This window comes from Podarcis cretensis (genome assembly GCF_951804945.1).
Source record: "Podarcis cretensis genome assembly, chromosome: 7".
NCBI classification, from domain to species: domain Eukaryota; kingdom Metazoa; phylum Chordata; class Lepidosauria; order Squamata; family Lacertidae; genus Podarcis; species Podarcis cretensis.
In genome coordinates, this window is record NC_137176.1 from 59,182,696 (window position 1) to 59,207,077 (window position 24,382).

A 24,382-nucleotide genomic window follows, 5' to 3' on the forward strand; every position below is an offset into this window, starting at 1 on the left:
TGGTAACTTGGTTATCAAACTTAAACTGTTCCAGAAGTCCATTCAAAAACCAAAGCATGGCTTCTGAATGGCTGCTGGAGCTTCCTGCACTCAATCAGAAGCCGCAGAAGCTGCGTTGGACATTGGACTTCCAAAAAACATTCGCAAACCGGAACACTCACTTCTGGGTTTGTGGTGTTAGGGAGCCAAGCCGTTTGACAACCAAGGTACCACTGTAAACATTTTGGCTATAACATTGACTACAAATGGGGAAAAGATATTTGAGTGTGATGTAAAATTTGGTACTTTATGACTCTATTTAACAGCAGCAAACCTGAAACCTTAGTTTCAGCCTTTGAAATGGTTAACAGTAAGTAATTATATTGTGCAATTCAGTCCTGAAATCTTTCTTTTTTTTAATTAATCATCATCCATCACATCTGCAGATCCTGAAAATAGGCTTTAAAAATATTAAATGATAATACGTATTCAACATATAATCCATTGTAAATCTTGTTAATGGGTACACGTGCTTTCCTCAAAAGAGCACTCACTTGGACTCTTCAAAAAGATAATGAGGGCCTAATTTGAAATTTCCTTAGCATCTCATCTAAAGTACAAAAACAACAAATACAAAGGGAACATTGACGGACACCTGGAGAAACATCAAGAAAGGGGAATAATCGTGAGACACGTCTGCTGTCGATAAATGATTCTTTTGTGCATGCCAGAGACAAATAATCTCTTTCATAAGAAATATGGAAGCAATTTGATTCCTAAAAATAAATATTCATGTCAAATTATTTGCAGTTTTTCAGTAGTGAGCAGCAAAATAAGGGTACCCACAGCCCTGGGGCATGGTTTGAAGGCACACAATGCAACAATGCTACTGAAGCCAACAGGACCATAAGGCAGCAGTCACCTCTCCTGCCTCTCTACCACATCCTTTTACCACACCGCCCATAGCCACACACACCTGCCACATCCTGCAGTAGCCTGCTTCTCTTCAGACTCCTTTTCTTTCCCCATGGCAGTAGAGGAGGTGGTGGAGCAGGGGAGGCAGATTTTATTTTTTTAAACAATTTTTGCCTCAAGCAACAAAATGTCCTGGGCTGGTTCTGGAAGTTCAGGATGTCTGGAACTTGCCAGTGCCTGTGTACCCCAGCTTGAGTTCCCTGAATTCCTTGGAAGAAAGCCAGCACATAAATGAAATGAAATAAAATTGTCGGTACACAATTGCCAATTATTTGAAGCAGTGGTGTTTGTTTCAAGTGCATCCATCACAAATGTGAGTTCCTCTTGTGTCTTTAGACACCAGAACTGGCTCCAGGTTTTGGAGGGGTCTTGGGCAAGGCATCCTCAAACATCTCCATCCCTCAGTAAGCCCACCTCCTCACTGCCATTATCGCTAGCAGCTCCTCCCCATCATTACAAACAATGCCAGGCAGAGACCCAATGAACAAGCAGGCAGTGGCATCTCCTGCTGCTCCTTCTCAACAGCAAGAGATGGATGAGCAAGCAAGCAGGTTGTTAGGATGAAGGGAGAGCAGGTTCAGGGGCCTTTTGTTAACTGTGCCTGGGTGCTTGGCTGATACCTGACAATGCTGACCCTTTATGCCAGCAATTAATAAAAAGCGGGTTAAAATAAGAGCACTTGAATTCTTTTCAAAGTTACCAATGATGGGGCCATGTCTACTTCACCACTGACCATAAATGCAGGGTAGTAGTTTATAAAGCCCTAACTCCAGCAAGCTACTTTATTTCTACAAGTTTTGAGTGAAGGGGCAAAAGGACAAATGCAAATAAGGTACTGCCTTTCTGTCAAAAGGCAACATTTGATAAGTAAGCTGGTTATAAAGCATGGGAAGGGTTATAAGGTGGCAGCTTTTGCTTAGGTACAGGACACTGCAAATGCATTGTAGTGCTTTGCTTTGAAAAGTCAAACTGCGAATAAATTAATAGGAAAGGGAAGCCCTGAGAATCATCTAATGTATTGAAATAGGGGTGTCTGCCTGCTGCTCAACTCAAAATAATGTCAGTAGAGTGTGGCAGGTTACAGAAATGAATCACTGCCTTGCTCACAAAGCCCTGTCAAGGAGAAAGAAATGATAACAAGCCCCAAGTCTGCTTACCAGGAAATCTCATTATACTAAGGTAGAGTTCAGATGTCAGAACAGCAATGCAGCGAGTATCAGGGGAGAAGGAGAATGTGCACATTTTATTCTACTGTACTGCACAAATAAGTACGCTGATTCAATTCTATCTACAAATGTAGCTTCATACACCACTTTAAAGATACAAACACATTTCATTAAGTATATTGGGAACAAATCAGGATGTGCATTTTACAAACAACGTATTAATTAATGAGCACAATTCCTATCGCTTAAATCCAGAGGAGGATTGTTCTGTATAATCTTGTTTCTGCTCACATAAAGTATGTTCTTATAGTTGCCCAAATTATATACACTATTCAGTCCCTAATCAACATACCACAATCACAGAATCAGGTTTTACAGCCCAGCTGCTTATGCCCCTGCAGGTTTTACATCCCATAGTGCCTGGTTTAGTACCTCCTTCATACACTTGGGTGCAGGGGAAGTTTAGAGAAGTCCTTGGGCAAGCTATCCTAGTGCAGGCTTCCTCAACCTTGGCCCTCCAGATGTTTAGAGACTACAATTCCCATCATCCCTGACCCCTGGTCCTGCTAGCTAGGGATCATGGGAGTTGTAGGCCAAAAACATCTGGAGGGCCAAGGTTGAGGAAACCTCTCCTAGTGGAATAACACCAATGATAATGCATGTCTGTGCACTCCCTGCAAGCATCTGGGTGCGAGTTGTATTTCTAGACTCTCCTATTTATTTCCACTTGAAAATAAATAACCAAGTATTTGGAATGTGTTTTCACACACCTCTATGGCATTTTCCCACCCATTAAGTTAACAATTATTATTTTTTGCTGGCTGGTGCATGTTATACTGAATCAAAAAGCAAAACAAACCCCCAACAACTTCCCATAATGTTACTGAGATTACATCGTATAGTGAATGAATGTTCTTGGAAGAGGAAAAACATCATTTCATTGAACTTGACCAAGTCTAATATGACTGGCATTTCCCCAACAGCATTCTTTTAGTTACTATGGTTACCTCCTTAGTACTTTATCTTGCGTCTGTATACTAATCTGCAAGTTTCCTTTTACTGGAACATTTGGAAAACAACAACTATATCCTCCCAAGGTGCCGTCTGATATTTTAGGTACTATTGTACTTAGAACGCTTTCGAGGAAGAGGGGATTTAGATTTTATTTTGCTTTCTTGGTTTGCTCAGAGTGCTTCCAACTGATTAAAACAATTTAAAAGTTATTGGTAAAACATGTTCCTAACTTTGTACAGGCCTGCTAATAGGCATCCTTCTAAAACACTGAAGATGAAACATCTTGTTTAAATGCTACCACTTGTTAAAGTATTAAAGAAAGAAAGGAGAGGAAGAGAGAGATGCAAGTTTCCAAAGCTATAAAACTACACAGCCCAAATTCATTAAGCTTAACCTAATGGAGTTACATTAAGGCATTGCAGGGGTGTTTGACTAGATGACCCTCATGGTCCCTTCCAACATTACAATTATGTGATTCTATTATTAAAGCACATCTTTCAGTTGCTTATATTTAGGATAAATCACCACCATGTGTTCAGAAACTACTCTGAGTGAGTCCAAGAAATAATCCAGGGCACTTAAATGAGAAGGCTGATTTGCTATTTACAAATATTTACTATTTTTTAGATTTACATAGCAACCTAAAACTTCGGCAGTGCGTGGAAGGTTAGGGGTACAATAAACTTCCAGTTTATGTATGTAGCATTTATCAGAGCAATCCAAGGCCCTCAAAGCTGCAGAGGTGTTGGTTGTTTTAGGACTCAGCCTTTCTCAACCTGTCGGTCCCCAGATGTTGTTGAACTACAACTCCCATCACCCCTAGCTAGCAAGGCCAGAGCTCAGGGATGATGGGAGTTGTAGTCCAACAATATCTGGGGACCCACAGGTTGAGAACTGCTGGTAGGTGGAGATTCCTTTTTTAAGCATTTGTTTCAATGCAAACTGCTTCCAGCTCCTGGAGCAAAAGGCACTTCCTTCAGCTGGTGGGTGGGAGAAGTGTGTGTTGCTCCAACAAAGGAACAACTGAAGACTAACTTTAAATTCCAGATTCTTGCTTTGAAGCCATGGCAGTACCTGCACCACCCTGACAGCACATAGGACATCAGGTGTGGGGTAGGTGGGCATAGTTTGCCAGGAATAGCCTGGCAGGCCAAATTGGGAGCCATTCCTCTGCGCCAGAGATTCCCCAATCCTAATCTACACAATCCTATGGAAGGGAACAATGCCCTCTTGCACTTCTCTTCCACCAGCACACCATTTATACTGTATGCTGTTTTAATTATGTTTCTGTTAGCCGCCTTGGGAACACAGTACTACCACACCCCATATTGGTTCATGCAATTTGAACCAGGGCTGACTTCAGATTCTAAACACAGATATCTGCCCAATCTGCAATCATATTTATATATTGAAATTAAGTCTGATTTACAGAAGCAACATTCTGGAGTTTTGTTCATTTTTGTCATCTATTTGAACCCCCCCCCCTTTTAAAAATCTCTTCTCACTTTGGTCAAAATTCCAGCAGCTTTTGAAACACAAAGCATGCTTCCATTATGCAAGGATACCACATACTCTTCCTAATGAGAAACACAGTTCTTGTGACATGTCCTGAAGAATACAAATGAGGAAACCAGCAGCAATTTCAGCTGATCTGTCAAATCTTTGGAAAATTGGACAACAGGTTCTTGGCACATTTGATAAAAAATGCAAACCAGCAAAATTCAGCAGAGCCTCAATCGCAGTGCCTTCTTAGCTCCCATTATATAATTTATTATAATAATTCTAATTATATACATATTATTATAATTATTATAATTAGTTTATTTAAATAATATTGTGAAATAACACAGTATGATATATCTTCACTGAAGGAAATCTACTTCAACTATTTTTTCTTTATATTGGGGGGGGGGGAATTTAGGTACTCTCCTGCCGATTTTTTAATATATTTTATGCCTCCCTTTAATTCAAGCAAATTCTTTTGAGGAATTTCTTGAATTATTAATTACTTTGAGGAATCAAGATTACTGTGTTCTATTATTATCAAGCTTACTACATTTTATACTACAATTATGTAGGGACTAGGAAAGATTCCCCTCTGAAACCTGTAGAGCTGCTGCTAATCACTATGGACAATACTCAACTAGCTGGACATAAGGCAGATTCCTATGTTCCACTAGGTAGCCTTTGACACAGCACTCTCCTGCAACCCTCATGCACTCCATCTGCAAAATAGGAATGTTAACATTATCCTGACTGCAACCAGCAACTGAGACTATGGCAAAGATGTGGACCAGCAGTGTAACCAATTTGCAGAGATGTTAAACCCAGACCTAGGCCCTTATACAGGGCTTGAGCCTGAGACTATCAGTCAGGAACTGCTTATTCCAGAGACCCCTAAACTAGAATTCCTGAGCCAGATACTCCCAAGGGACCGTCTCCCTCTAGACTGGGGCCTTCAGGACCTGAATTTCTTGCTTCCTGGCATAGGCAATGTATATGGCAGAAGCAGAAGTCAGAGGCAGGACCTCATGGAGTATTAGACTCCAGGCCAGAAGACTATCCCTTTAAGGCTCTTTACTCCAGGAACAGACAGAGACTGGGACTAAAATATTGCCTCAGTTTGAGTGCCAGACCATGTCCCCAATAGGATGACTGTTTGGAGCTATCCAAGGTCCTGCACCTCCAATCTGCTACCTACCTGATTGATTAACTATCCAAGATGCCATCGGGCTTCTGCTGGAGGAACTAGATGGGGGCTCCTAGTGAAGAGAAGGCTGGTCCTTCAGGAGCGTCTGGCTCAATGATCCCTCAGACTCATGTTCAAAGTCAGGACCAAGGTCCAGATCATTATATGTGGACTTCTACTCATGGTCAACGGAATACCATGTTATCATTAATACTAAATAGTCTTACAGAGTTGTAAAATTATTGAGATACAGTAAATTTGTTGGCAGAAGTAAAAATAGCAACCCAATTTCCAAATGTTTCAGGAATTTTTTTAAAAATCCATTTGGCACTGAAAGATTGCATTGTGGAATTGTCATCTTAACAAAAAAGTGATGGCTTGATGTTTACAGACCAGAATGAAGAGTGTAATTACTATCTGTGTATATACACTGTACTAAAATGAAGAAATCAAGTAGTCAACTCAACCAGATTCTGTATGGAGAAAATATTCGTTCTGTGAACATATATGAATTGGGGAAATGAATTAAACTAGAACAGAGTTCACTCTCATGGAATGAGCTTTCCTGCCTCTTCCTTTTCTCTGAACTCCTTGAAAATTCCTTTCCTGTAGATGCAGAACTCCTGGGAATAGCGAAAGATATGGTGCAAGGGACTGCAGAGCGGGAAGTTGGCAGAAATCACGCCCACACCACATGAATAGAGGAGCAACAATCCAGAGTGAGTAATTCTTCCATTGTGGGCTGAACTGGATGCATAACTGTTGCATTGTCTCTCTTTAAATTTCTGTTATAAATGGTGTGGTAGAAACCAAAATTCCATGGAAATAGTCTATTTCTGTTAGAGTCACTGGGAAATAATGCACATGCAAAGCACAATGAAAATAGGTCTCTTGAGACAAATAAAGTTGGATTGCAGCTCAAACATGCTTGATCCTAATTGCTGCAATTTTGTTTTTTAGACTCAAGGTACCTTGTGCCTCCAGCTGTTTTTGGACTACAATTCCCATCATCCCTTGCCACTGGTATTGCTAGTCAGGGATGATGGGAGTTGTAGTTCAAAAACAGCTGGAGGCACAAGGTTGGGAAACACTGCCCTAGAGTAAGAGGAGATGTTTCCTGTTAAAACATTCTGGTGCTGATGGCACTAAAACAAAAGACAAAGAACTGAGGTTAGGGTGTCCGAATTAATGTTTCCAGTTGTGGAGGAATTCTGAACCATAAATGTCTTGCCTCAGCATAAGTTGTAGAATGGACACGCTCTATGCGCCATTCATGGCAGGTTTCATAAGTGAAATGGATGCTATAATTTTATTTGTAGGTGGGTTCATGAGGCAAACATAACTAATGTATTTCAGCTTCCAGGAAGCCTGTCCTCACAATCAGGAATTGGATGCAAATGCACCAAAGTCTTAACATGAGAGCTATCATAATTCCAAATGCAGCATAGCCTAGAAAATAGCTGACCGAGAGACACATTAAGAGAATTCCAGGAAATTCTGGCTAACAGGAAGCTAAGGTTAAGGTCAAAGCTGATGGGATGTTAGTTGCATGAATGTAAATAAATAAAATAAATAGCAGCCATGTTTGACCCCGCAGCCACAGTGGAACAACAGAGAATGAGCCAGAAGAGTTTAACCTCCCCCCCCCCTTCCATGATCTCAATGTAAATTGTACCTACAAACAGAGCTGGCCCAATCATGAAGTGAAATGTGACAGCCGATGCAAACAGCAGATGCACAGGGGTGAGGTAGTGTCCTGAATGCTGTGAGGCAAGTCCTGATAGTGCACACAGTGAGCAGTGTAGTCTATCTAGGCAGAAAGAGCTATTGATAATAGTCCCAAGGGCAATACTAGAGAGACAGTCCAACGTTCAATTGCAGGCTCATGTCCAATGAAATGAGAAAGGTTGAAAGTCAAACTGTAAGGCCAAGTTCCTGTCTCTGAAGAAGTTGGAATCCTAGAGTGAGTCCCAAAATCTAAGTCCAGTGGAGCTCCAGAAACAGTCAAGTTATGGACTGTCAACAATGAAAGTTGAGCAGACACGAAGTCTCTGCCTTGCTTTTCTTTTGATTCCTCCCAATTTTATTGGATGCACCTGAACTTGCTCTAGCCAAGTAGCTGTGCCTGTCCCCTTAATGAAGCATATGATCATGACCTGCCCTGAGCTCAATCAAGCTAAATGACCACCATGATTTTCACCTGATCAGCTAGTAAGCTGGGCTGTACTCTCTTGCCTGGCCCAGTCTCTTAAAGTGTACTTCCTGCTCATCATGTTTTCAGAGAAAGGGGCACCTCTGGTTCTGGTGTCTACTTCCCCTGGCTCCCGTGAACTGTCTGCTGCTCCTTTGACATCCTCTGATGTCCATTGAGCACCTCCAAAGTGCCAAACCTCCCCTTCCCCAACTTCAGCTTATTCCAGTGTATACAATCATGGCTACACCCCTCTTCCCTTTCCTCAGTGTCTGCCAGTTCATGACAGGTGGGGAATTGGTGTCCCTCAGTCTCCCACCTTGCTTCCAGGTCAGTTCTATACACCCCAGAGAAGCAGGAGGCCCATGCCTCTCCTCCTGCTCCCTTCCCGACCTCACTCTGTGAAAGGGCCTCTGAACAAGGATGAAGAGAGCCACCCAGTGCTGCAGCTGCTAATGCACAACAAAAAAAGAAATAGTCATGAACTGGATGGGCTAGAGGGAGATGGTGGCAGAGGCAGCAGGACATGGAGGTAGGAGGTACCAGAGGTAGGAGAGAAGGAGTAAAAGTGGGGACAACAGCACAGTCTCTTGTGCGCGTCCTGCCTCTTTAACTGTTATTTAAGCCACTGGAGGCTTCCCTCCTGTGCTAATTTTCCATGGGGCAAGTTTCAATGGGACAGCAATAGGGGGAAAGGGTTGAACCCCCTACTTCTTCCATGATGCAGATCCAATGCTGCTTCGCATGGATGCTATATTGCTATTTTTTACTAAATTTGTATACCACCCTTCATTCAAAGATCAAAGGGCAGTTCACAACATAAAAATACAAAATGAGAACACAAAATATATCATAAAATAAAACCAGTAACCCCACCCCCACAAACACAGAATGTTAATCAGCCAAAGGCCTGGTCAATAGAGAAATGTTTCTGTCTAAAGATCTAAAGATACGTTATGAAGTTGCCAGGTCAGGCTTCCTGGGGAGGGAATTCCACAAATAGGGAGTCACTGCAGAAAAGGCCCCTTCTTGTATTGCCCCCCTCTGGACCTCTCGTGGAGAAGGTACATAGAGAATTTACATTAACAATTACATTTACATTAACAATGAGCATGCTCATTGTATTCACTCAATTAATGCCACATCTAGTTTAACTGTCCTTAGTAGTATATCTCCTCTGTAAAATGGGGATAGCACTAATCTGCATTAAATTATTGTTCTCAGGACAAATAACACTATTATAAAGTACTTTCATGTTAAAGTCCTTCATAAATTATTATTGTCAGTAACAAGGATGTGTGTATTCAAGATAGTGCAAGGAAAGGAAGAAATAAAAAATGTGCAGTTGATGAAAAATGAGGCCGCAGAATATAGTTTATGCACAGCCTGCTTTGTTTGGATGAATTAATTCAGTTTATTATTTTGCCAGAAGGCCATAATACTCTTCTAGTGTGTTAATAATAGATTTTTGGGGAAAGTCAGCTAGGAACTATATGTGATTTTGTCTATAGCTGATGGGTTCATCCCTTATGGTCAGGTTTTTTTTTTAAGCATAGAATTTTCCTAGCCTCGTACAAGGAAATATTATTTTATGCATCCTTGGATGCATTGCTCAACTGAGTCCTCCATGTGCAATAAATATAAAACATGTTGATTGCTGCTGCAGATGGCCAATTATTGTTGTTGATGACAGTGTATAATTTTATCTTATTCCAAATGGCAAAACTGTATTGTCAATAATTAATTATTGCATGAAAGCTTGACAATCCATAAAACTGTGCAAATTTTGTTAATTTTAATTTTAAAGAAGTTTTGCTCACCCCAAAACATTATCAAAATGTTGTTTGTTTGGCTTTCTGGGCATGAAATGCAGCAGAGAACCTGCCAATATAAATATAAAGAACACTTTGTGGATCCTAAAGTGGGTTATAGTCTGCTGTGATATCTGTGAATATTTTATCTGACTGGGAAAAATTAACTACGGAAGTTAATTTCATATGTCTGCATGGTCCTTGTGCTGCATTTGCTCTGCATGACAAAGAAGAAGGGGAGTGATTGTTCTGGACTCAATAGCTTATTGAACTAGCATGAAGAAGTAAGCAGACACTATGGCAGCCAGAGTGTCTTCATACCTTGCTTCTTTCATATTTGAACTGCAATAGGCATGTGAGCAAACTGCTGGATTGGCTAAAAAAAGCCCAACAACTCTGGGCAATCCTCCCCGAAAAAGCTTAACAACTATGGGCAATCTCCCCCCATTTTCTTAATTTCGAGTCCCCCAAAATAGGGGGCGTCTTAAACACAGAAAAATGTGTGTGTGTGTACACACACACACAGAGATTTTTCCATATATATATATATATATATATATATATATATATATGCTGTAAGTTGCTTGGAGACCTTCAGATGACAAGTGACTTAATAAGTTTAATGAATGAAAATGAAATGAAAAAGGAGCAATATATCCCCTCCACCTCACAACTGGGCACTCAATTTTATATGCATTTTTCTATAGTGAATCTGGTTCCAGCAAATTACTGTTAATTCTCAGCATTCGGTAGATGTAGATAAACATTCATTGAAAAATCAAATGGAATATGATTATTTTAGTGGTAGAGCTGCAGCCCTGCAAATTAGCAATGATGTGTAAGCTCCACAGTATCTGAAGAATAAATATATTTACAAAGGGAATTAGAATGTGTGTTGAGTATTTAATTCCATGAATCTTTCTAGAGTTTAATTTCATGCTACAGATTTTCTGATGAGGTGTGGGGGGGGGGCAAACAGCTCAAGTTCTGGACAGTGAAGATATAGTGGAATGCCTGCTAAGTAAACTCTGTGGGGTTCAACTAGGCTTGCTCACAGGAAAGTTTCTGTAGAATAGCAGTTCTCTTAGGATGAAAATAGATGAGATGCATTATTGGATCACCAGACATTTTGATTTCAGCTCAAAAGCAGCCATGGAAGCCCTCAAATATATTGGGGCACTTGGAAGTGTACCTTAATGTCCCTCAAATCTATTTTCCCAAGCAAAATCACTGTCGGGCGTGCGTGCAGGAGCCAGGCCTTGTGACCAGTAGGACTTTGCAGGGCTGGGGCCTTCCTAAGTTTGTTCTGAAGAGGTAAGGCGTGGCCGCACAGGTGAGGCCGATTGGTAACTCACAACTCCTTGTGGCAAGAGCCAGGAAGGGATATAAGGTCAGCATTTCCCTTCGGCTCTTTGCCACAGCAACATGTTCCCTGCCTTGCTGTGTTTGGCTCTTTGACTGCTTGGTTCTTGATCCTTGATTCCTTGGCTTCTTGACTCCCGGCTCTCTGACCCTCAGACTCTTGGCTTCCTGACTCCTGGCTTCTGGACTCCTGTTTTTGCCCCACCCCGCCATCTTGCCTATGGTCCCAACGTCCCCAGCCGGGACTTCGATCGCCCGTGAACTGGACCGTGACAATCACCTTCCCAGAACTGCTGTTAGTTCTATGAGTTGGGGCACGGTTAATCAAGAGACAATACACAGACCTGTCTTTTCCCCCAGCAGGACTAATAGCAGTTGGGGGGGGAATCTATGTTGGGGAACAATAGTGGATAATTGTTATGGTGGAAAGGAATCTCCTGTAACTTGTCTATTTCAGTTCTGAGTCATAGTAGAACAACGATGGTCCTTCAGCCAACCTGTATGGAGCTCATCAGGAGCTACAGGGCAGAAAACCAACCATTTAACAGATTGTTATTGGAGTGGATATTTTATCAACTTAGCATCTAGTTTATAAACTTTGAAATCAATCTCCTTGAAGCATCTTGTATTCTTGCAAGATCCTGCTCCCACCATCCCCTGTGTTTTAATGTTTCTTCTCTAGTGTTCTGCACGACAACCCAATGTGTGTGTGAAGGCAGCCAATTCAGTCTCCAGACCCCCCACTACACCCCCATTTTACAAATTCCCAGTGCTGCCAATTGTTCATTCACTTCTCTTGAATGACCAGGATGTGAGGATAGGGAACTCCCTGCCACCCATATGCTGAATATATGAACTATCAAGTTTGCTCAGACTGTGTCACAGAATCTTACCAAGTAGCATGTTTATTCTCAATTACTATGTACTGAATGAGCTTTTATTTTCTAGATTACATGAAACAACCAGGAACAACAGCCTTCATCATTCATGCGTTGAGCGGGAGTTCCCTCAGAAATCACAGGACAGATGACCAGTGTTCTGGTAAGGATGCAGAGACATGAAAGTCAAACCGTTTTGAATGAAACTGGGTCAGTGTTAGCCACATACTTAATATAAAATTGAATGTTTTGTTTTTAAAATCTGATGCCTTCCCCAAAGGAAGCATATAATGTTGCCTTACTTTCATGTCTCCCCACTTTTGTGGGTGGGGTGCTGTGAAACAGGCAGCCATTAAGTAGAGCACAGTCTTGTATTCACGCATTTCTCTTGCGCTGAGGTCTCAACATACTGACAATAAGGGAAACAGGTGTATCAAAGGTATGTTATCTTTTGCCAGTTCTTTGTAGAACTAAATAGAAGTTACCTTTCTTCTAAGCCCTGCTATCTTATATTAAATAAATTATTTAAGTTTATCCAAATGTAAGATGGGAAAATCTAGTATGTTCAATTATTTCTGTAGATTTCTGTAAAAAGCGTTTTACAGTATGATCTTATACATGTCTACTCAGAAGCAAGTCCCATTGAATTCACATAAATGTGCAAAGGACTGCAACCTTAACCAAGCAAATCACATAAAAGGTAAAATAAATCACAGGATTTTTCTTTCTTAATGCATCTTTTTTATGTGATGCATTCACAATTCAGATTAAATTGAACTTTTAAAATATTGTTGTACATTATGCATGTAGTTATATTATTAAAAATATGGAAAACGCTGACATTGTATGCTTCAACAAAGCTTACATAGTATGTATAATTGTGTATTATTTTAGCATGGCTGGAGATGATAACCTTTATAATTTTTATCCTAGCTTATGCTAATCTTATTTATAAATATTTCATTCTCTTTCAAAACTCTTTGCCTGTACATTAAGAAAAAAGTCAAATAAAGGCAGTAAAATGAAAGGAGCCCATTTGAAGTCCAGAGATGTTGACAAAGAATTTGAAAGGTTTATGCAAATATTTTGCCTTCAGCTAAAATAATTCTAATGTAAAATGTTTAAAATATATTACAGGAATAAGAGTACTACCAAGAAAAGTCCACTTTCCATCTGAAAGTAAAAAATGGTAATATATACTAAGCTCTTACTCTTACTATAAGACAAAATTAATCCAGCCTCAGTACGCATAAAGTAGGGATCATAATAGCAGTGATTGGAATTAATGCCACAATGTATTGTTATTATTATTATTATTAACTATTAAAATGTCTTAGTCACTTTTTTGCCAAGGAAACTCAAAGCGATTTACAATATATAAACACACACACACACACACACACACACACACACTCTCTCTCACAACCAGCATAAAAGAAAACAAAGAAAAATCTAAAAGACAATTTATATAATTAAAAGCTACATAATGTTTTCGCCTGTTGCCTAAAAATATGTAATGAAGGTGCCAAGCGAGCCTCCCTGTGGAGAGCATTCCACAAGCCGGCAATCACTACTGAAAAGGTCTGTTGTGTTGCCATCCTCTGGACTTCTCATGGAGGGGGACATGAAGAACCGTTATCATATAGAATTTTAAAATTACTTACTATTTTATAAACCTGGAAGGCTTTGGAGCACGTAGAGTGATGTAAAACCTGTGGGTGTACTCACAAAGTAAGAGGTCGGGATCTAGGGAGAATTCCTCTTATGGGATACTCCTGTTGAAGGAAAAGGAGGCAGCTATTTCCATCAATCCCTCATTCACCTACAGTTGTATTTGCATCCCAAAAAGATGTTCTGGAGGATTGGGGGGCCCACCAGAACAGCAAGGGAAGTGGCCCTGGGGGCTGGTGCAGCAATAAAACTCTGAGTACATTTTCAAAGCTAAGCAGGGTTCAGTATGGTTTCAAATTGGATGGGGGACACCACAGGTTGAGATTCCTGCATTGCAGAGGGTTGGGCCTGGTGGCCCTTGGCGTCCCTTCCAACTTTAGAGTATGATTCTATGAAAAGGGGAAAATCAGTGAAAATTGCCTCCCTTACTTCCTCCAGCACAAGACAAGCCTCCATTGAATCTGCCCCTTCAATAAATGGAACAAACAAGGGCAAATCTTGATCAAAGAACTGACAGTAAATCCTATTGATATCAATGAGAGTTAAGCATTTACTTGTGCCAGACTGTATTCATAGATAACTTTGGAGAAAACCTAAATATTTTGATAAATATATTTTGGTCATTCCTTTTTCACAACAAGGCTAAAAGTTTATTTTACAATATTTCCAACCATCAATTTTCCTTCTCATCTTCAGTTTTATTCTGTGTATTGAGTCTCTGGCATAGAATGTATAATGGAAGAATAACTGAGATGAAGGGTAAACAAAATTCAACCAACCATTCAAGCTAAACCAAACAAGTTAAACCCAAACATACAGTTACAGATGTTGTTATTAACAGTTACATATCCCCTGCAGGGCAAAGCTAACATTCTAAAAAGATGGAATTTATTTTGGTCAGACTACAAAATGAGTTACAATAAATCTGAAATCCATCTGTAATACATAGCCCCATTTTGGTTTTAATGCTAAACAATAGCTTAGTGTTACATGAATGAGCAGTATCAAGCCTCAGGCTTGTGTTCTCCTCCCTCCCTTTTTGTCTTTAGTAACCCTGACGGGGAGACCAGAAACTATGTGTTCCTATTTTAAATTAAGCAGAATTTGTCATTATGAACTGGGGTAGAAGAATGTGGACAGTTTAAAATATGGTTTGTTGAAACAAGCTGGAATCAAATAATGGTTTATGATACTGACTTGCTAACACAAACTATAGTTTAAACCAAGGGTAGCGAAAGTAGCCCTCCAGTTGTTGTTGAGGTACAGTTGCTACCATTAGCCATGTGATTTGTGGCTGATGGGAGCTGGAATTCAACACACCTGGACAGCATCATATTGGCCACCTCTGGTTTAAACTAACCACAGTTCTTCCAGTTCAGACATCAGAGAGGACTTTAGTTACTTTAAAATAAAAAAGGCAGGTGCTTCCAGTACACCAAAGGAAGTGAGAAAGTGCAAGGGCACCACTGCTCATTCACATAATGCTGAACTATGGTTTCAGTGTTATTTTCAAAACAGATTATAACCATGTAAACGGATGGAAAATAGTAGCAATATTCCTGCCCACTTGCTGGTAGGAAGCAGATTCTAGCTCAGGCTGTGATAACCCCACCCTTCTTCCATGGGACTGTTGGTCTCCCATGAAAGTGAGTATTTTTTGAGAAGGGGGAGTTGTGGAGAAATTTCTTATATTTCTCAGGAGGGGTTTACCATCACTGACACTGGGCATAAAATGTATAATGGAAGGATAACTGAGATGAAAGCTAAACAAAGTTCAACCAACCACTCAAGTTCAACCAAACAAGTTAAACCCAAACATACAGTTACAGATGTTGTTATTAACAGTTATTAACAACCCATCACTGGGTTGCAGCAGGTTATAGCAGGTCTCTGTTTTAACTGGAAAACAACTGGAAACAAAGAAGCAGAGGCTGGATAGTGTTGCTTCCTGAGAATGGTCCAATGGAATCAACACTCTAAAGTTTTTTAGTTGGGGCCTAGTTAGTGCTGAAACAACACCTAATATTGGTGTGCTTCCTGTTACTCCTTGTTGGACAGCTCCCCTTGCTATCTAAACTTCCAGATCACTGACTTGCTGGACAGCTCCTGGCAAGGCAGGATTTTGAGCCACATGGCAGGGGTAGCAGGAAGTGGACATTCCCTTGCAAAGACCTTTGGATTCAGCATCTGGGTAAATCCAAAAAGACATCCAGAAAAAGGAGACTTTCCTAGGGCACTGCGAAGCTTTACTAGATGGATACTATGTAATATGTATGAAGTTTGCCACCAAATGTGGGTGGGTTATATAAAAATTTAACCCTACTGGTCTGGGGCCTTCAGCTAAAGGAAGGCAGAGGTAAATATTTATATGGATCCACCCATGTTTGGCAGCAAATTTTATACATGTTACATAGGAATATAGGCATATTTGATTTTTAAGAAAATGTTTATTTGTTTTGTGAATCAAAGAAAGCATCAACAAGATGGGGGGGGGGGGAATCAATATTGTGACCTAACACTGAGAAACTGCAGATTGCATTATTAAAGAAAGGATATAAACATTTTTTAATATAAGGGAATGCCCACTTTACTTGAGCCAACATAGCCTGTCAAGCACTGAAATACTAAACAATTGAAATATAATTTTCTTCCAAGTACTTCCCATATTTTGAACATTGCCTTGAGACATAGGTGGAGGACAATTAATAAACAATTACAATGATAGGTGTGTTTGCAACCCAAGGATATTGCAAGCAATGGGAATATCTGAATTTCAAGTAACCGTGTTGGTCACTTTTTAAATTTATGTGAAACACCTGTATGCTGTCTGAAGTGCCAACATTCTCAAACCCTAGTCCAAGTGCTGCAAAATCTCATAATGTACATCAAACAAACTCTCTCTTGCAAACAGCATGATCAAGATGCTTTGATAAATACTGTCAAAGGCATTTACACACACACTAGTATCTTTACAGGAAAACTCCTCTTCTTCACAGGAGACAGTAGCTTCTCTGTACCCTGGCTCATGACACAATTTGTGATGGGGCTTTCTAAATCATACACACATTAAAGGAAAGAAAACAGAGGGTTTACTGTTCTTATTTTGTTGCCTTTTCTCTGGTGGCTCTCAAGCTTTCTTTTGAACTGCCCCTCCATTGCTTCCTATTGCGAGAGTCAGTAAAGTTTTAGCTCACCAACATACACTTGATGGGATAACAACATAGGGAAGTGTTCCATTGTAAGTATCTCAGTGAAAATTTGAATCCAATGTTTTAGAAGCATGGCCAGGGCAATAGTAAACCTGTATTCTGTATACTAAATAGCTGCATATATTTAAAATGCCAAGGGTGCCAGAGTGGAGCTTCAGTGACCTCATGTAATCAGAATGCAGGAGATGCTATAATTTTGCTAACATGCACATTTATTTATTTTTAATTTTTATTATTTTCTTAGTTTACAAAAGTGCGTGCATGGTCTCTTTTTCAGGTTGTGTTTTCTACAGATCAATTACACTTGCACAGGGACCTATTAGCATATACCAGAATGTAGATAGGCTCCATTCCACTACAGCAATGGAGGCAGACAACATACATTTGGATGTACATGCATAGGGCCCTGTGCAAATGTAATGCATGGAAGGCAGGTGTGCCAACAAGTGTGATTAAGCCCTACAGGTAGGCTGTACCTAAATTGGTCATCTGCACAAGGCTCCTGGGTTTGTTTGTTTGTTTTTTGACAAATGGATGTACAGCTATTATAAACTGAATTCCTTATTTGTTGTGGCTTCTGCCATGAGAGGTACATCCAGTTTTAGATCAGCAAATTGCCAAATACCTCAGCTCAGGAGTGCCAGTTTGGCCCCACGACCATGGGTACCAGGGGCCATGGGTGCCATGCAGTGTGCATGGCCCTGGCACCAAAATTTGTGGGTGCCCGGAGCCCTTCATGGGAATTTTGTGGGTGGGCACCCAAAGCCCCAGGGAGTTGGCCCCTATGCCTCAACTAATGCATGTACGATGCTGTATACTAACCAGATTTGTATTTATATACTGTACAGCAATCCCTAATTATAGGTTCTGTGTGATTGTGTGCATGTGTGCATGCATTTACGAAAGCACACACATATACATTAGCATCTTAAATGATACTTATGTGGGAATGTGTGGGTAGGAGGCACGACCCGTGACTGGCTGTGAAACACAAAGAATAACAAACTCGGAGCCAGAATCTCAGCAGTCTAGCTCGTTTGGGACATTTTAAAGCCGCAGCCTCTCAACTGGGAGATCTCCAATTAGCCCCGAAACAAACTCCAAAAGCGCACAAGCTTGTGTGTGAAACAAGCAGTTGCTGGCACGCAACCGTTTCCCAAGGTTGTGCTTCCTTTGCTTTTCGCTGAGATTTGGCGCAGGCGAGGGAAAGGGGTCGGAGTCACATGGATACAAAGCTTTTGATTAATGTCCAGGCGCTGCTGCTGCTGCTGCTGCTGCTGCTGCTTGAAGTCTCCAAATCTCCCCACAGTCATACAAAGAGAGCCGAGAGCTGGTGACCACTCGCACTTCCTTCAGGCTGGGTCCCTCTTCCTGACTGGGAAAGGACACTTGAGAGAGAGGGGGAGAGAGGCGAGGGGTGGAGGGAGCGAAGCTGCTCCTCCACAGCTGGGATAGTGAGGGGAGCCCACCGAAGCGAGCTCCGGCCTCGCCATGCAACGGAGCGGGCTCTTTTGTTGTGGTCTTTTCTGAACCCCTGAGGGAATTTCCCCGCCTTTTTCCTCCCCTGCCGGCCGCCTCGCCAAACACGAGAAGGAGCCGAGGGGAAGGAAAGTTTCGAAGGCGCTTCTTTCGGGGGTGGCGGTGGAATAGGACACAATGACCGAAGAAAGCAAAGGGGAAGGGAAAGGAGAGAGCGGGAAAGACCCCGAGAAGCAGCTGCGCCTCCGGGTGTGCGTTTTGAATGAGCTGCTGAAGACGGAGCGCGACTATGTGGCCACTCTGGAGTTTCTGGTGTCGGTGAGTTGCCCGCCCCTCCCCCCTCCGCGCGGGGCTCCTCGGGCGCCTCGTCCTGAACTTCTTGTGCACAAACAACCAGCCTGCTCCTCTCTCCCTCCCTCCCTCCCTCTCCCCATCTTTCCCCCTTGCCAAGTTTGCCAGTAGAGAGGAGGGGGAAGGGAATGGTTTTCCTAGAGGAACTCAAAAGCTTTGGGGACCAAGTAGGAGAAAAAAAAGAGAGAAGTTTTGAGGCGAATTCCTGGTGATCCAGGTCTCTTTGTAAAGCCATGTTGTGGTTTTTCCTCCTTAGAGGAGAAAATGGGGGGTAGGGTGGTGTTTCTTGTGACATGTATTTTCCTCAGCTGATTTTAAGCATGTTGCTTTTGTGTTGAAGATGTGATGGAGCTAACATTTCAAACGAACAAACTTTCTCTCTGGGCACAGACATTGAAAAGTAGTGAGTGCTGTTTGCCTCAGGTACATTTGGTTGAATGGCATTTGGGGGGATATTAACTGTTGGAAGTTTAGAGTTTCATCTCCTAAGGCGCCACAGTCTCTGTATTTACAATAATCCTTGTAACACAGTATGCTGGCAGGGGGTAAAAGAGAGAGAGAGAGAGAGAGAGAGAGAGAGAGAGAGAGAGAGGCGCACACACAAGCAAAAGGGGGGGGGATGCTTGATCTATAGCAGCTGTTCAATATTAAAGCCACATGTAGCTTTTGCCCCTTCTCCCCACCCCTTGACATCCTTCTATTCAAAATTTTATTTTGGTAATAAGTTGGTGACCCATGATTGAAATGACTATGAATTGCACAGCTGTAAAGGTAACACACCTTTTATATAGGGCCGAATTCAGTGTAAAAGAAGAAGCTTTTGCATTTGGATGAAGCAGACTTCTGAAAGAAACAAGGAAGGTAGAACTTCCTGTGAAGGATCATAAACGCAAACATCTCTATATTACCTCCTGGCTTAATTTACACATTTATTGGCAGCATCACTTAAGAAGCTTTTGGGATAAACAAATCTCAAGTTGTCTGCTTAGTTTTGTGGAGTGCCTGTCATAATACCCCTCACATTTCTCTTTCTCTTCTGCCCCTTCTCATCCTGAGGGGGAAATCTTTCAAACAGCAAACTTCCTGCTTACCGGTAGTTTTCTGAGATCTGTGAACTTTATCATGCAAGAGAAAATCCTCAGCTTGGCTTTTGGCAAGAAGACCAACAGTAGAGAGTAACACACTATACTGTGTTTTCTCATTCAGCTTCTGTTTTACACAAAATCTAGCTGTTAAAGTATTTTTTGCTCCTTATCTGATGCACCTTGAATTTGCTCTAAAAAGTGTCAACAAGTTGAAAACTCCTGAGATCTTGTTTTGTCTGTATATTTAGTACAATGTTGGTCATTCCTGAAAAATAAAGCTGTTGACACAAATATTACATCTTAGTTCAGGCTGCGGAGGGTGATGGTGGTGCAATCTTTGGGTTGAATAAAATGTAAGTTGCATTTAACACCTGTGAAGATTGGGATGTGTGCAGGCTAGCTAGAGTTTCAAGCTAAGGTTCTGGTAAAAAATTGAAGTGTGCAGTGCCTATATATTCCAGTGGGATTTGTGTGCATGTAAGGTTGTCCTAGCAGTTCGAAAGCACGTCAAAGTGCAAGTAGATAAATAGGTACCGCTCCAGCAGGAAGGTAAACGGCGTTTCCGTGCGCTGCTCTGGTTCACCAGAAGCGGCTTAGTCATGCTGGCCACATGACCTGGAAGCTGTACGCCAGCTCCCTCGGCCAATAAAGCGAGATGAGCGCCGCAACCCAAGAGTCGGTCACGACTGGACCTAATGGTCAGGGGTCCCTTTACACCTTTACCTTTTTAAGCTTGTTCAGGACAGTGTCCCAATATGACTGAACTCCGCATTGTTTACCTACAATAGCTCTATCATAGAACCAGGGCAATAGCTCAATCATAGAACACAGGCCTTGCATTCAGAAGACCCCAGGCATTGGCGGAGGAAGGGGGGGTGAGGTGGGTGTGGCCCTGGGATGCTCGCCCCGCCCCTGGGTGCACAGCATGTGTACTACTCCAGGTGCCAGAGCAGCTAGCTCCACCTCTGGCCCCAGGTTCAAGGCCTGGCATCAAATTAAATAAATAAGCAAAAGACAATAGGTAGCAGGTGACTTGAATGCCCTCAGGTGATAACCTAGAGAGTTGCTGCCAATCAGAGTAGACAATACTGGGTCAGATGGTCAAGTATTGTGACCTAGTGAACTGGACCTTGGAATTAACTTCTCTTATTAGTTAGATAATGTGGAAACTTGCAAAGAAGCAGAACTCTGTTGCAGGGAATCCCTGAAGTACTTTTTAGGTGGGGAAACTCAAGATGTTCTAATATTACATGAAAAAATAAATTCAAATTTCCTGAAAATACAGTTTATGAATATTACACAAATGTGAAAGAATAGCGGTGCTGATGGCCTAGACATTCTTATGCATATGACCTCTGCAACAGTGGGGTTTTTGGATTGTTGCCTTGGTCTGTCATTTTCTTCTTGATCTCATTGTGAGACTACAGCTGCCATGCTGTGCACATTTACATGAAAGTAAGTCCCACTAAGCACTATGGGATTTAGTAATGAGTAAACATGCATAGGAATAGGATTATAATTCATTTTCCTTTGGGTGCTAGTAGCTGCCAACTACTGCTAGGAGGGCACAGGGTACATAGGTTGGGCAAAACCATACGCATACAGTAATGCATTAATACGGACATAAGAAGAGCACTGCTAGATCAGACCAAATGTCCATCTAGTCCTGCATAGTGTTCACACAGCGACTAACTACATCCTTATGGGAAGCTGCAAGCAGGAGATGAGTGCAGTAGTAGCACTCTCCCACTTGTGATACCAGGTAACTAATGTTCAGAAGCATGCTGCCTTTGGTACTGGATCCATCTTGACTAGTAGCTACTGATAGTCTTATCTGTTAATTTGTATAATCACCTTTGAAACCATCCATGTTGATAGTCACCACCACATCTTGTAGTGTGAATTCCATAGCGGAATTTGCACTATGGAAGTCTCCCACTGTTTAGCTTCACTGGATAACCCTGGCTCCCAGTGTTATTAGAAGGGAGGAAAAGGACTCTCTTTCCACTTTCTTCACAGCATGCATCGTTTTATACACCACAAATATGTTTATGCAAAAAAGAGATGCAAACACGGTTGCCTTTCTTCAGAGGAAGTCGCTCCATCCCTTTGATCATTTTAGTTGCCCTTTTCTGCACATTTTCCATCTCTGCAAACACATTTTTGAGGTTTGGTGGCCATAACTGTACACTATTCCAAGTATGGTCACACAGTAGATTTGTATAAGTGTATAATAAATACTACATTAGGTAAAAAAAATAATTGTGCAAAAATTGAGATTTCTGTTGAAGTGGTGAGTGAACTCTGGGGAAGCCTCAGAGAAATTATTTGATATGCTGTTCTTTTTGATGTTTGAAATTAATCTTCAGGCTATTGCTGATTTCTCTGTGGTTCAACAACATCAAAGGAACTTGGGTTTCCTAAAAGTTTGTTCAGTACAACAGATGATGCACTGCCCATTACAAGAGGCTGAAAGACTTTTTATTCTTTGGGCCTATCTTTGAAATCTTTACACCAGCCAGGAAATATTTTACATGGTCCAGACAGTGACAATGACATTTCAGCTCATTTAGGGGACAAAACTAAAAACCACAGGAAGTTTGTTAATCTAGTAGCCAAGCAGGATCCATGCAAAGGATCGGTGATCACACTCACACTAACATATAATTTGGTCTGATGTCATAGAAATTATGTATGAAAGATGGAGAATCAAGGAAAGGTCAGAGGCAGGGAAAGAACAGAGAAACCTAAACAGCAATCTGACTTGGACACTCTGCATAAAAGAAGGAAGATCAGAACCTTTTCCTCTCTATGTTTGCACCACCTATTTATTTCCCCCGAATAAGAGATCCATCCCTACTTTCCCCCAAAGGTTTTGCTACTTCTCTTTTGTAACCACACCTGCAAAGAGAAGTAGAATTACATACATTAGGAATGATTCCAGTTTAGGATGCTCACTCATAAGAAGATCCACTGGACTAGAGCTTTCCCAGCCCTCTGATTTGTCCTGCTGCTATATAACAGCCCTTTGTTGAGTCCAGTGTTATTATCTCAGAAGATATATCAGGAGCCTGCTGGTTTTGAAACAGGGGCTCTGGTAGCTGCTGAACAAAGATAGTTCTGAACACCCCTAGTTCTCTGATGGTCATATATCTTTCCATGTTAAACATAGCTTCTTATCAAAGGAACTGTTTTCATACAGCCCCAAGGTCTTCCTTTGGTACTATATTTTCCTGCCTTGATGGATCCCATCTACTTTCATCATGGAGTCTTTCCAGCCTCTCTAATTCCCCAGTTTTCATTCTTGTTCTCTTGCCTCAGAATGAATTCCAATTTCAATCTTGGCTCTGACAATGGAATTTGGACAAATTATGTGGGGGGTTGCCTGGTTCAGCCACCACTATATACTGATTCTCCAGATTGCAACTGAACTTTGGCCATTAACTTCAACACAGGTCAAATTTTTCAGAGCATCTTGTGATGCAATACTAAGGCAGAGACGGTGACTCTTGAATTAATATACCGGAGGTAATTAAGGCTCTTCAAAGCAAAGACTTGCTTAGATTGAAAAGCTGAAAGCATGATAACATCAACACACATCCAGTCCCGAGACACAGTAAACAGGAAATAAAAATAAAGTAAACATTGAAGTCTTAGCTCTAAAAGTTTAAAATGCTCATCCAGAATTTAGAGCTATATCTGTAACATATATCTAAAGTTTAGATGGCAAGATTTCACATTAACTGGCAGCAGTTCTAGAGGAATAGCTGCCTGTCTCAAAAAAACATTCCTGTGTTGCTTTAAAGACGTTGTTGTTGTCTATCTATCTGAATATTTGTCTGTCTAGTACAACCTAGCTCTCTTCTCATTCTTCTTGACCTAGGAAAAGCCCTGCCACAGGTCTGTTTTGAGAGCCCTGACAGGGAGCTGTATAAACACTTCTTAATAAACGAGCTGTTAACAATGCTTATGTGGAGATTTAAAACAAGGGACCAGCATCTTATAAATTTCTTATATAAATCTCATAATTTTTAGGATTGTTATTTTTATTGTTAACTGGACAAACATATTTTACTTATTCACATTTTTATCTTTGAATTCAGTTATTAATCTATATTATTCTTGAGTCAAAATCATGTAACCTACAAAATAGAAGATATAACACTGTAGTAAGTTTCTGTCCCAATAGTTTAACCATTGATCATTTGTTGAAATGTACCTAGTGGCAATAAACTTATACTATACAGAGGTGATCCAGTCAACATAGTATACCTGGACTTACAAAAAAGCTTTCAACAAAGTAGCTCACCAAAGACTCCTGAGTAAGCTTAGCAGTCAAGGAATAAGAGAAGTCCTCTTGTGGATCAGAAATTGGTTGAGTTTCATGAGCAAAGAACAGTTCTCTGAATGTAGAGAAGTAGAAAGTGAAGCCCCGCCCCCCCAAATCGATACTGTGACTTGTTCATAAATGAGCTAGAGTTAGGAGTGAGCAGTGAGGTAGCTAAGTTTACTGATGGTAGTA

The 24,382-nt window shown here is 41.1% G+C and overlaps 1 protein-coding gene across 4 annotated transcripts in view; it reads left to right on the forward strand.

Annotated features, from left to right (window-relative positions):
• Positions 1–12,198: 12,198 nt before the first annotated feature.
• PREX2 (phosphatidylinositol-3,4,5-trisphosphate dependent Rac exchange factor 2) overlaps positions 12,199–24,382 on the forward strand; it is a 104,962-nt gene continuing 92,778 nt past the window's right edge. Inside the window, exon 1 of one of the 4 annotated variants that reach the window (XM_079983029.1) lies at positions 12,199–12,228. In XM_079983029.1, coding sequence (XP_079839155.1) covers positions 12,214–12,228 — 15 coding nt within the window. In that variant the 5' untranslated portion in view covers positions 12,199–12,213. Of the gene's footprint in view, positions 12,229–16,872; positions 16,975–18,079; positions 18,743–24,382 lie in introns of those variants that run through there. The other 3 variants (XM_079983030.1, XM_079983027.1, XM_079983028.1) reach the window with 3 other exon arrangements.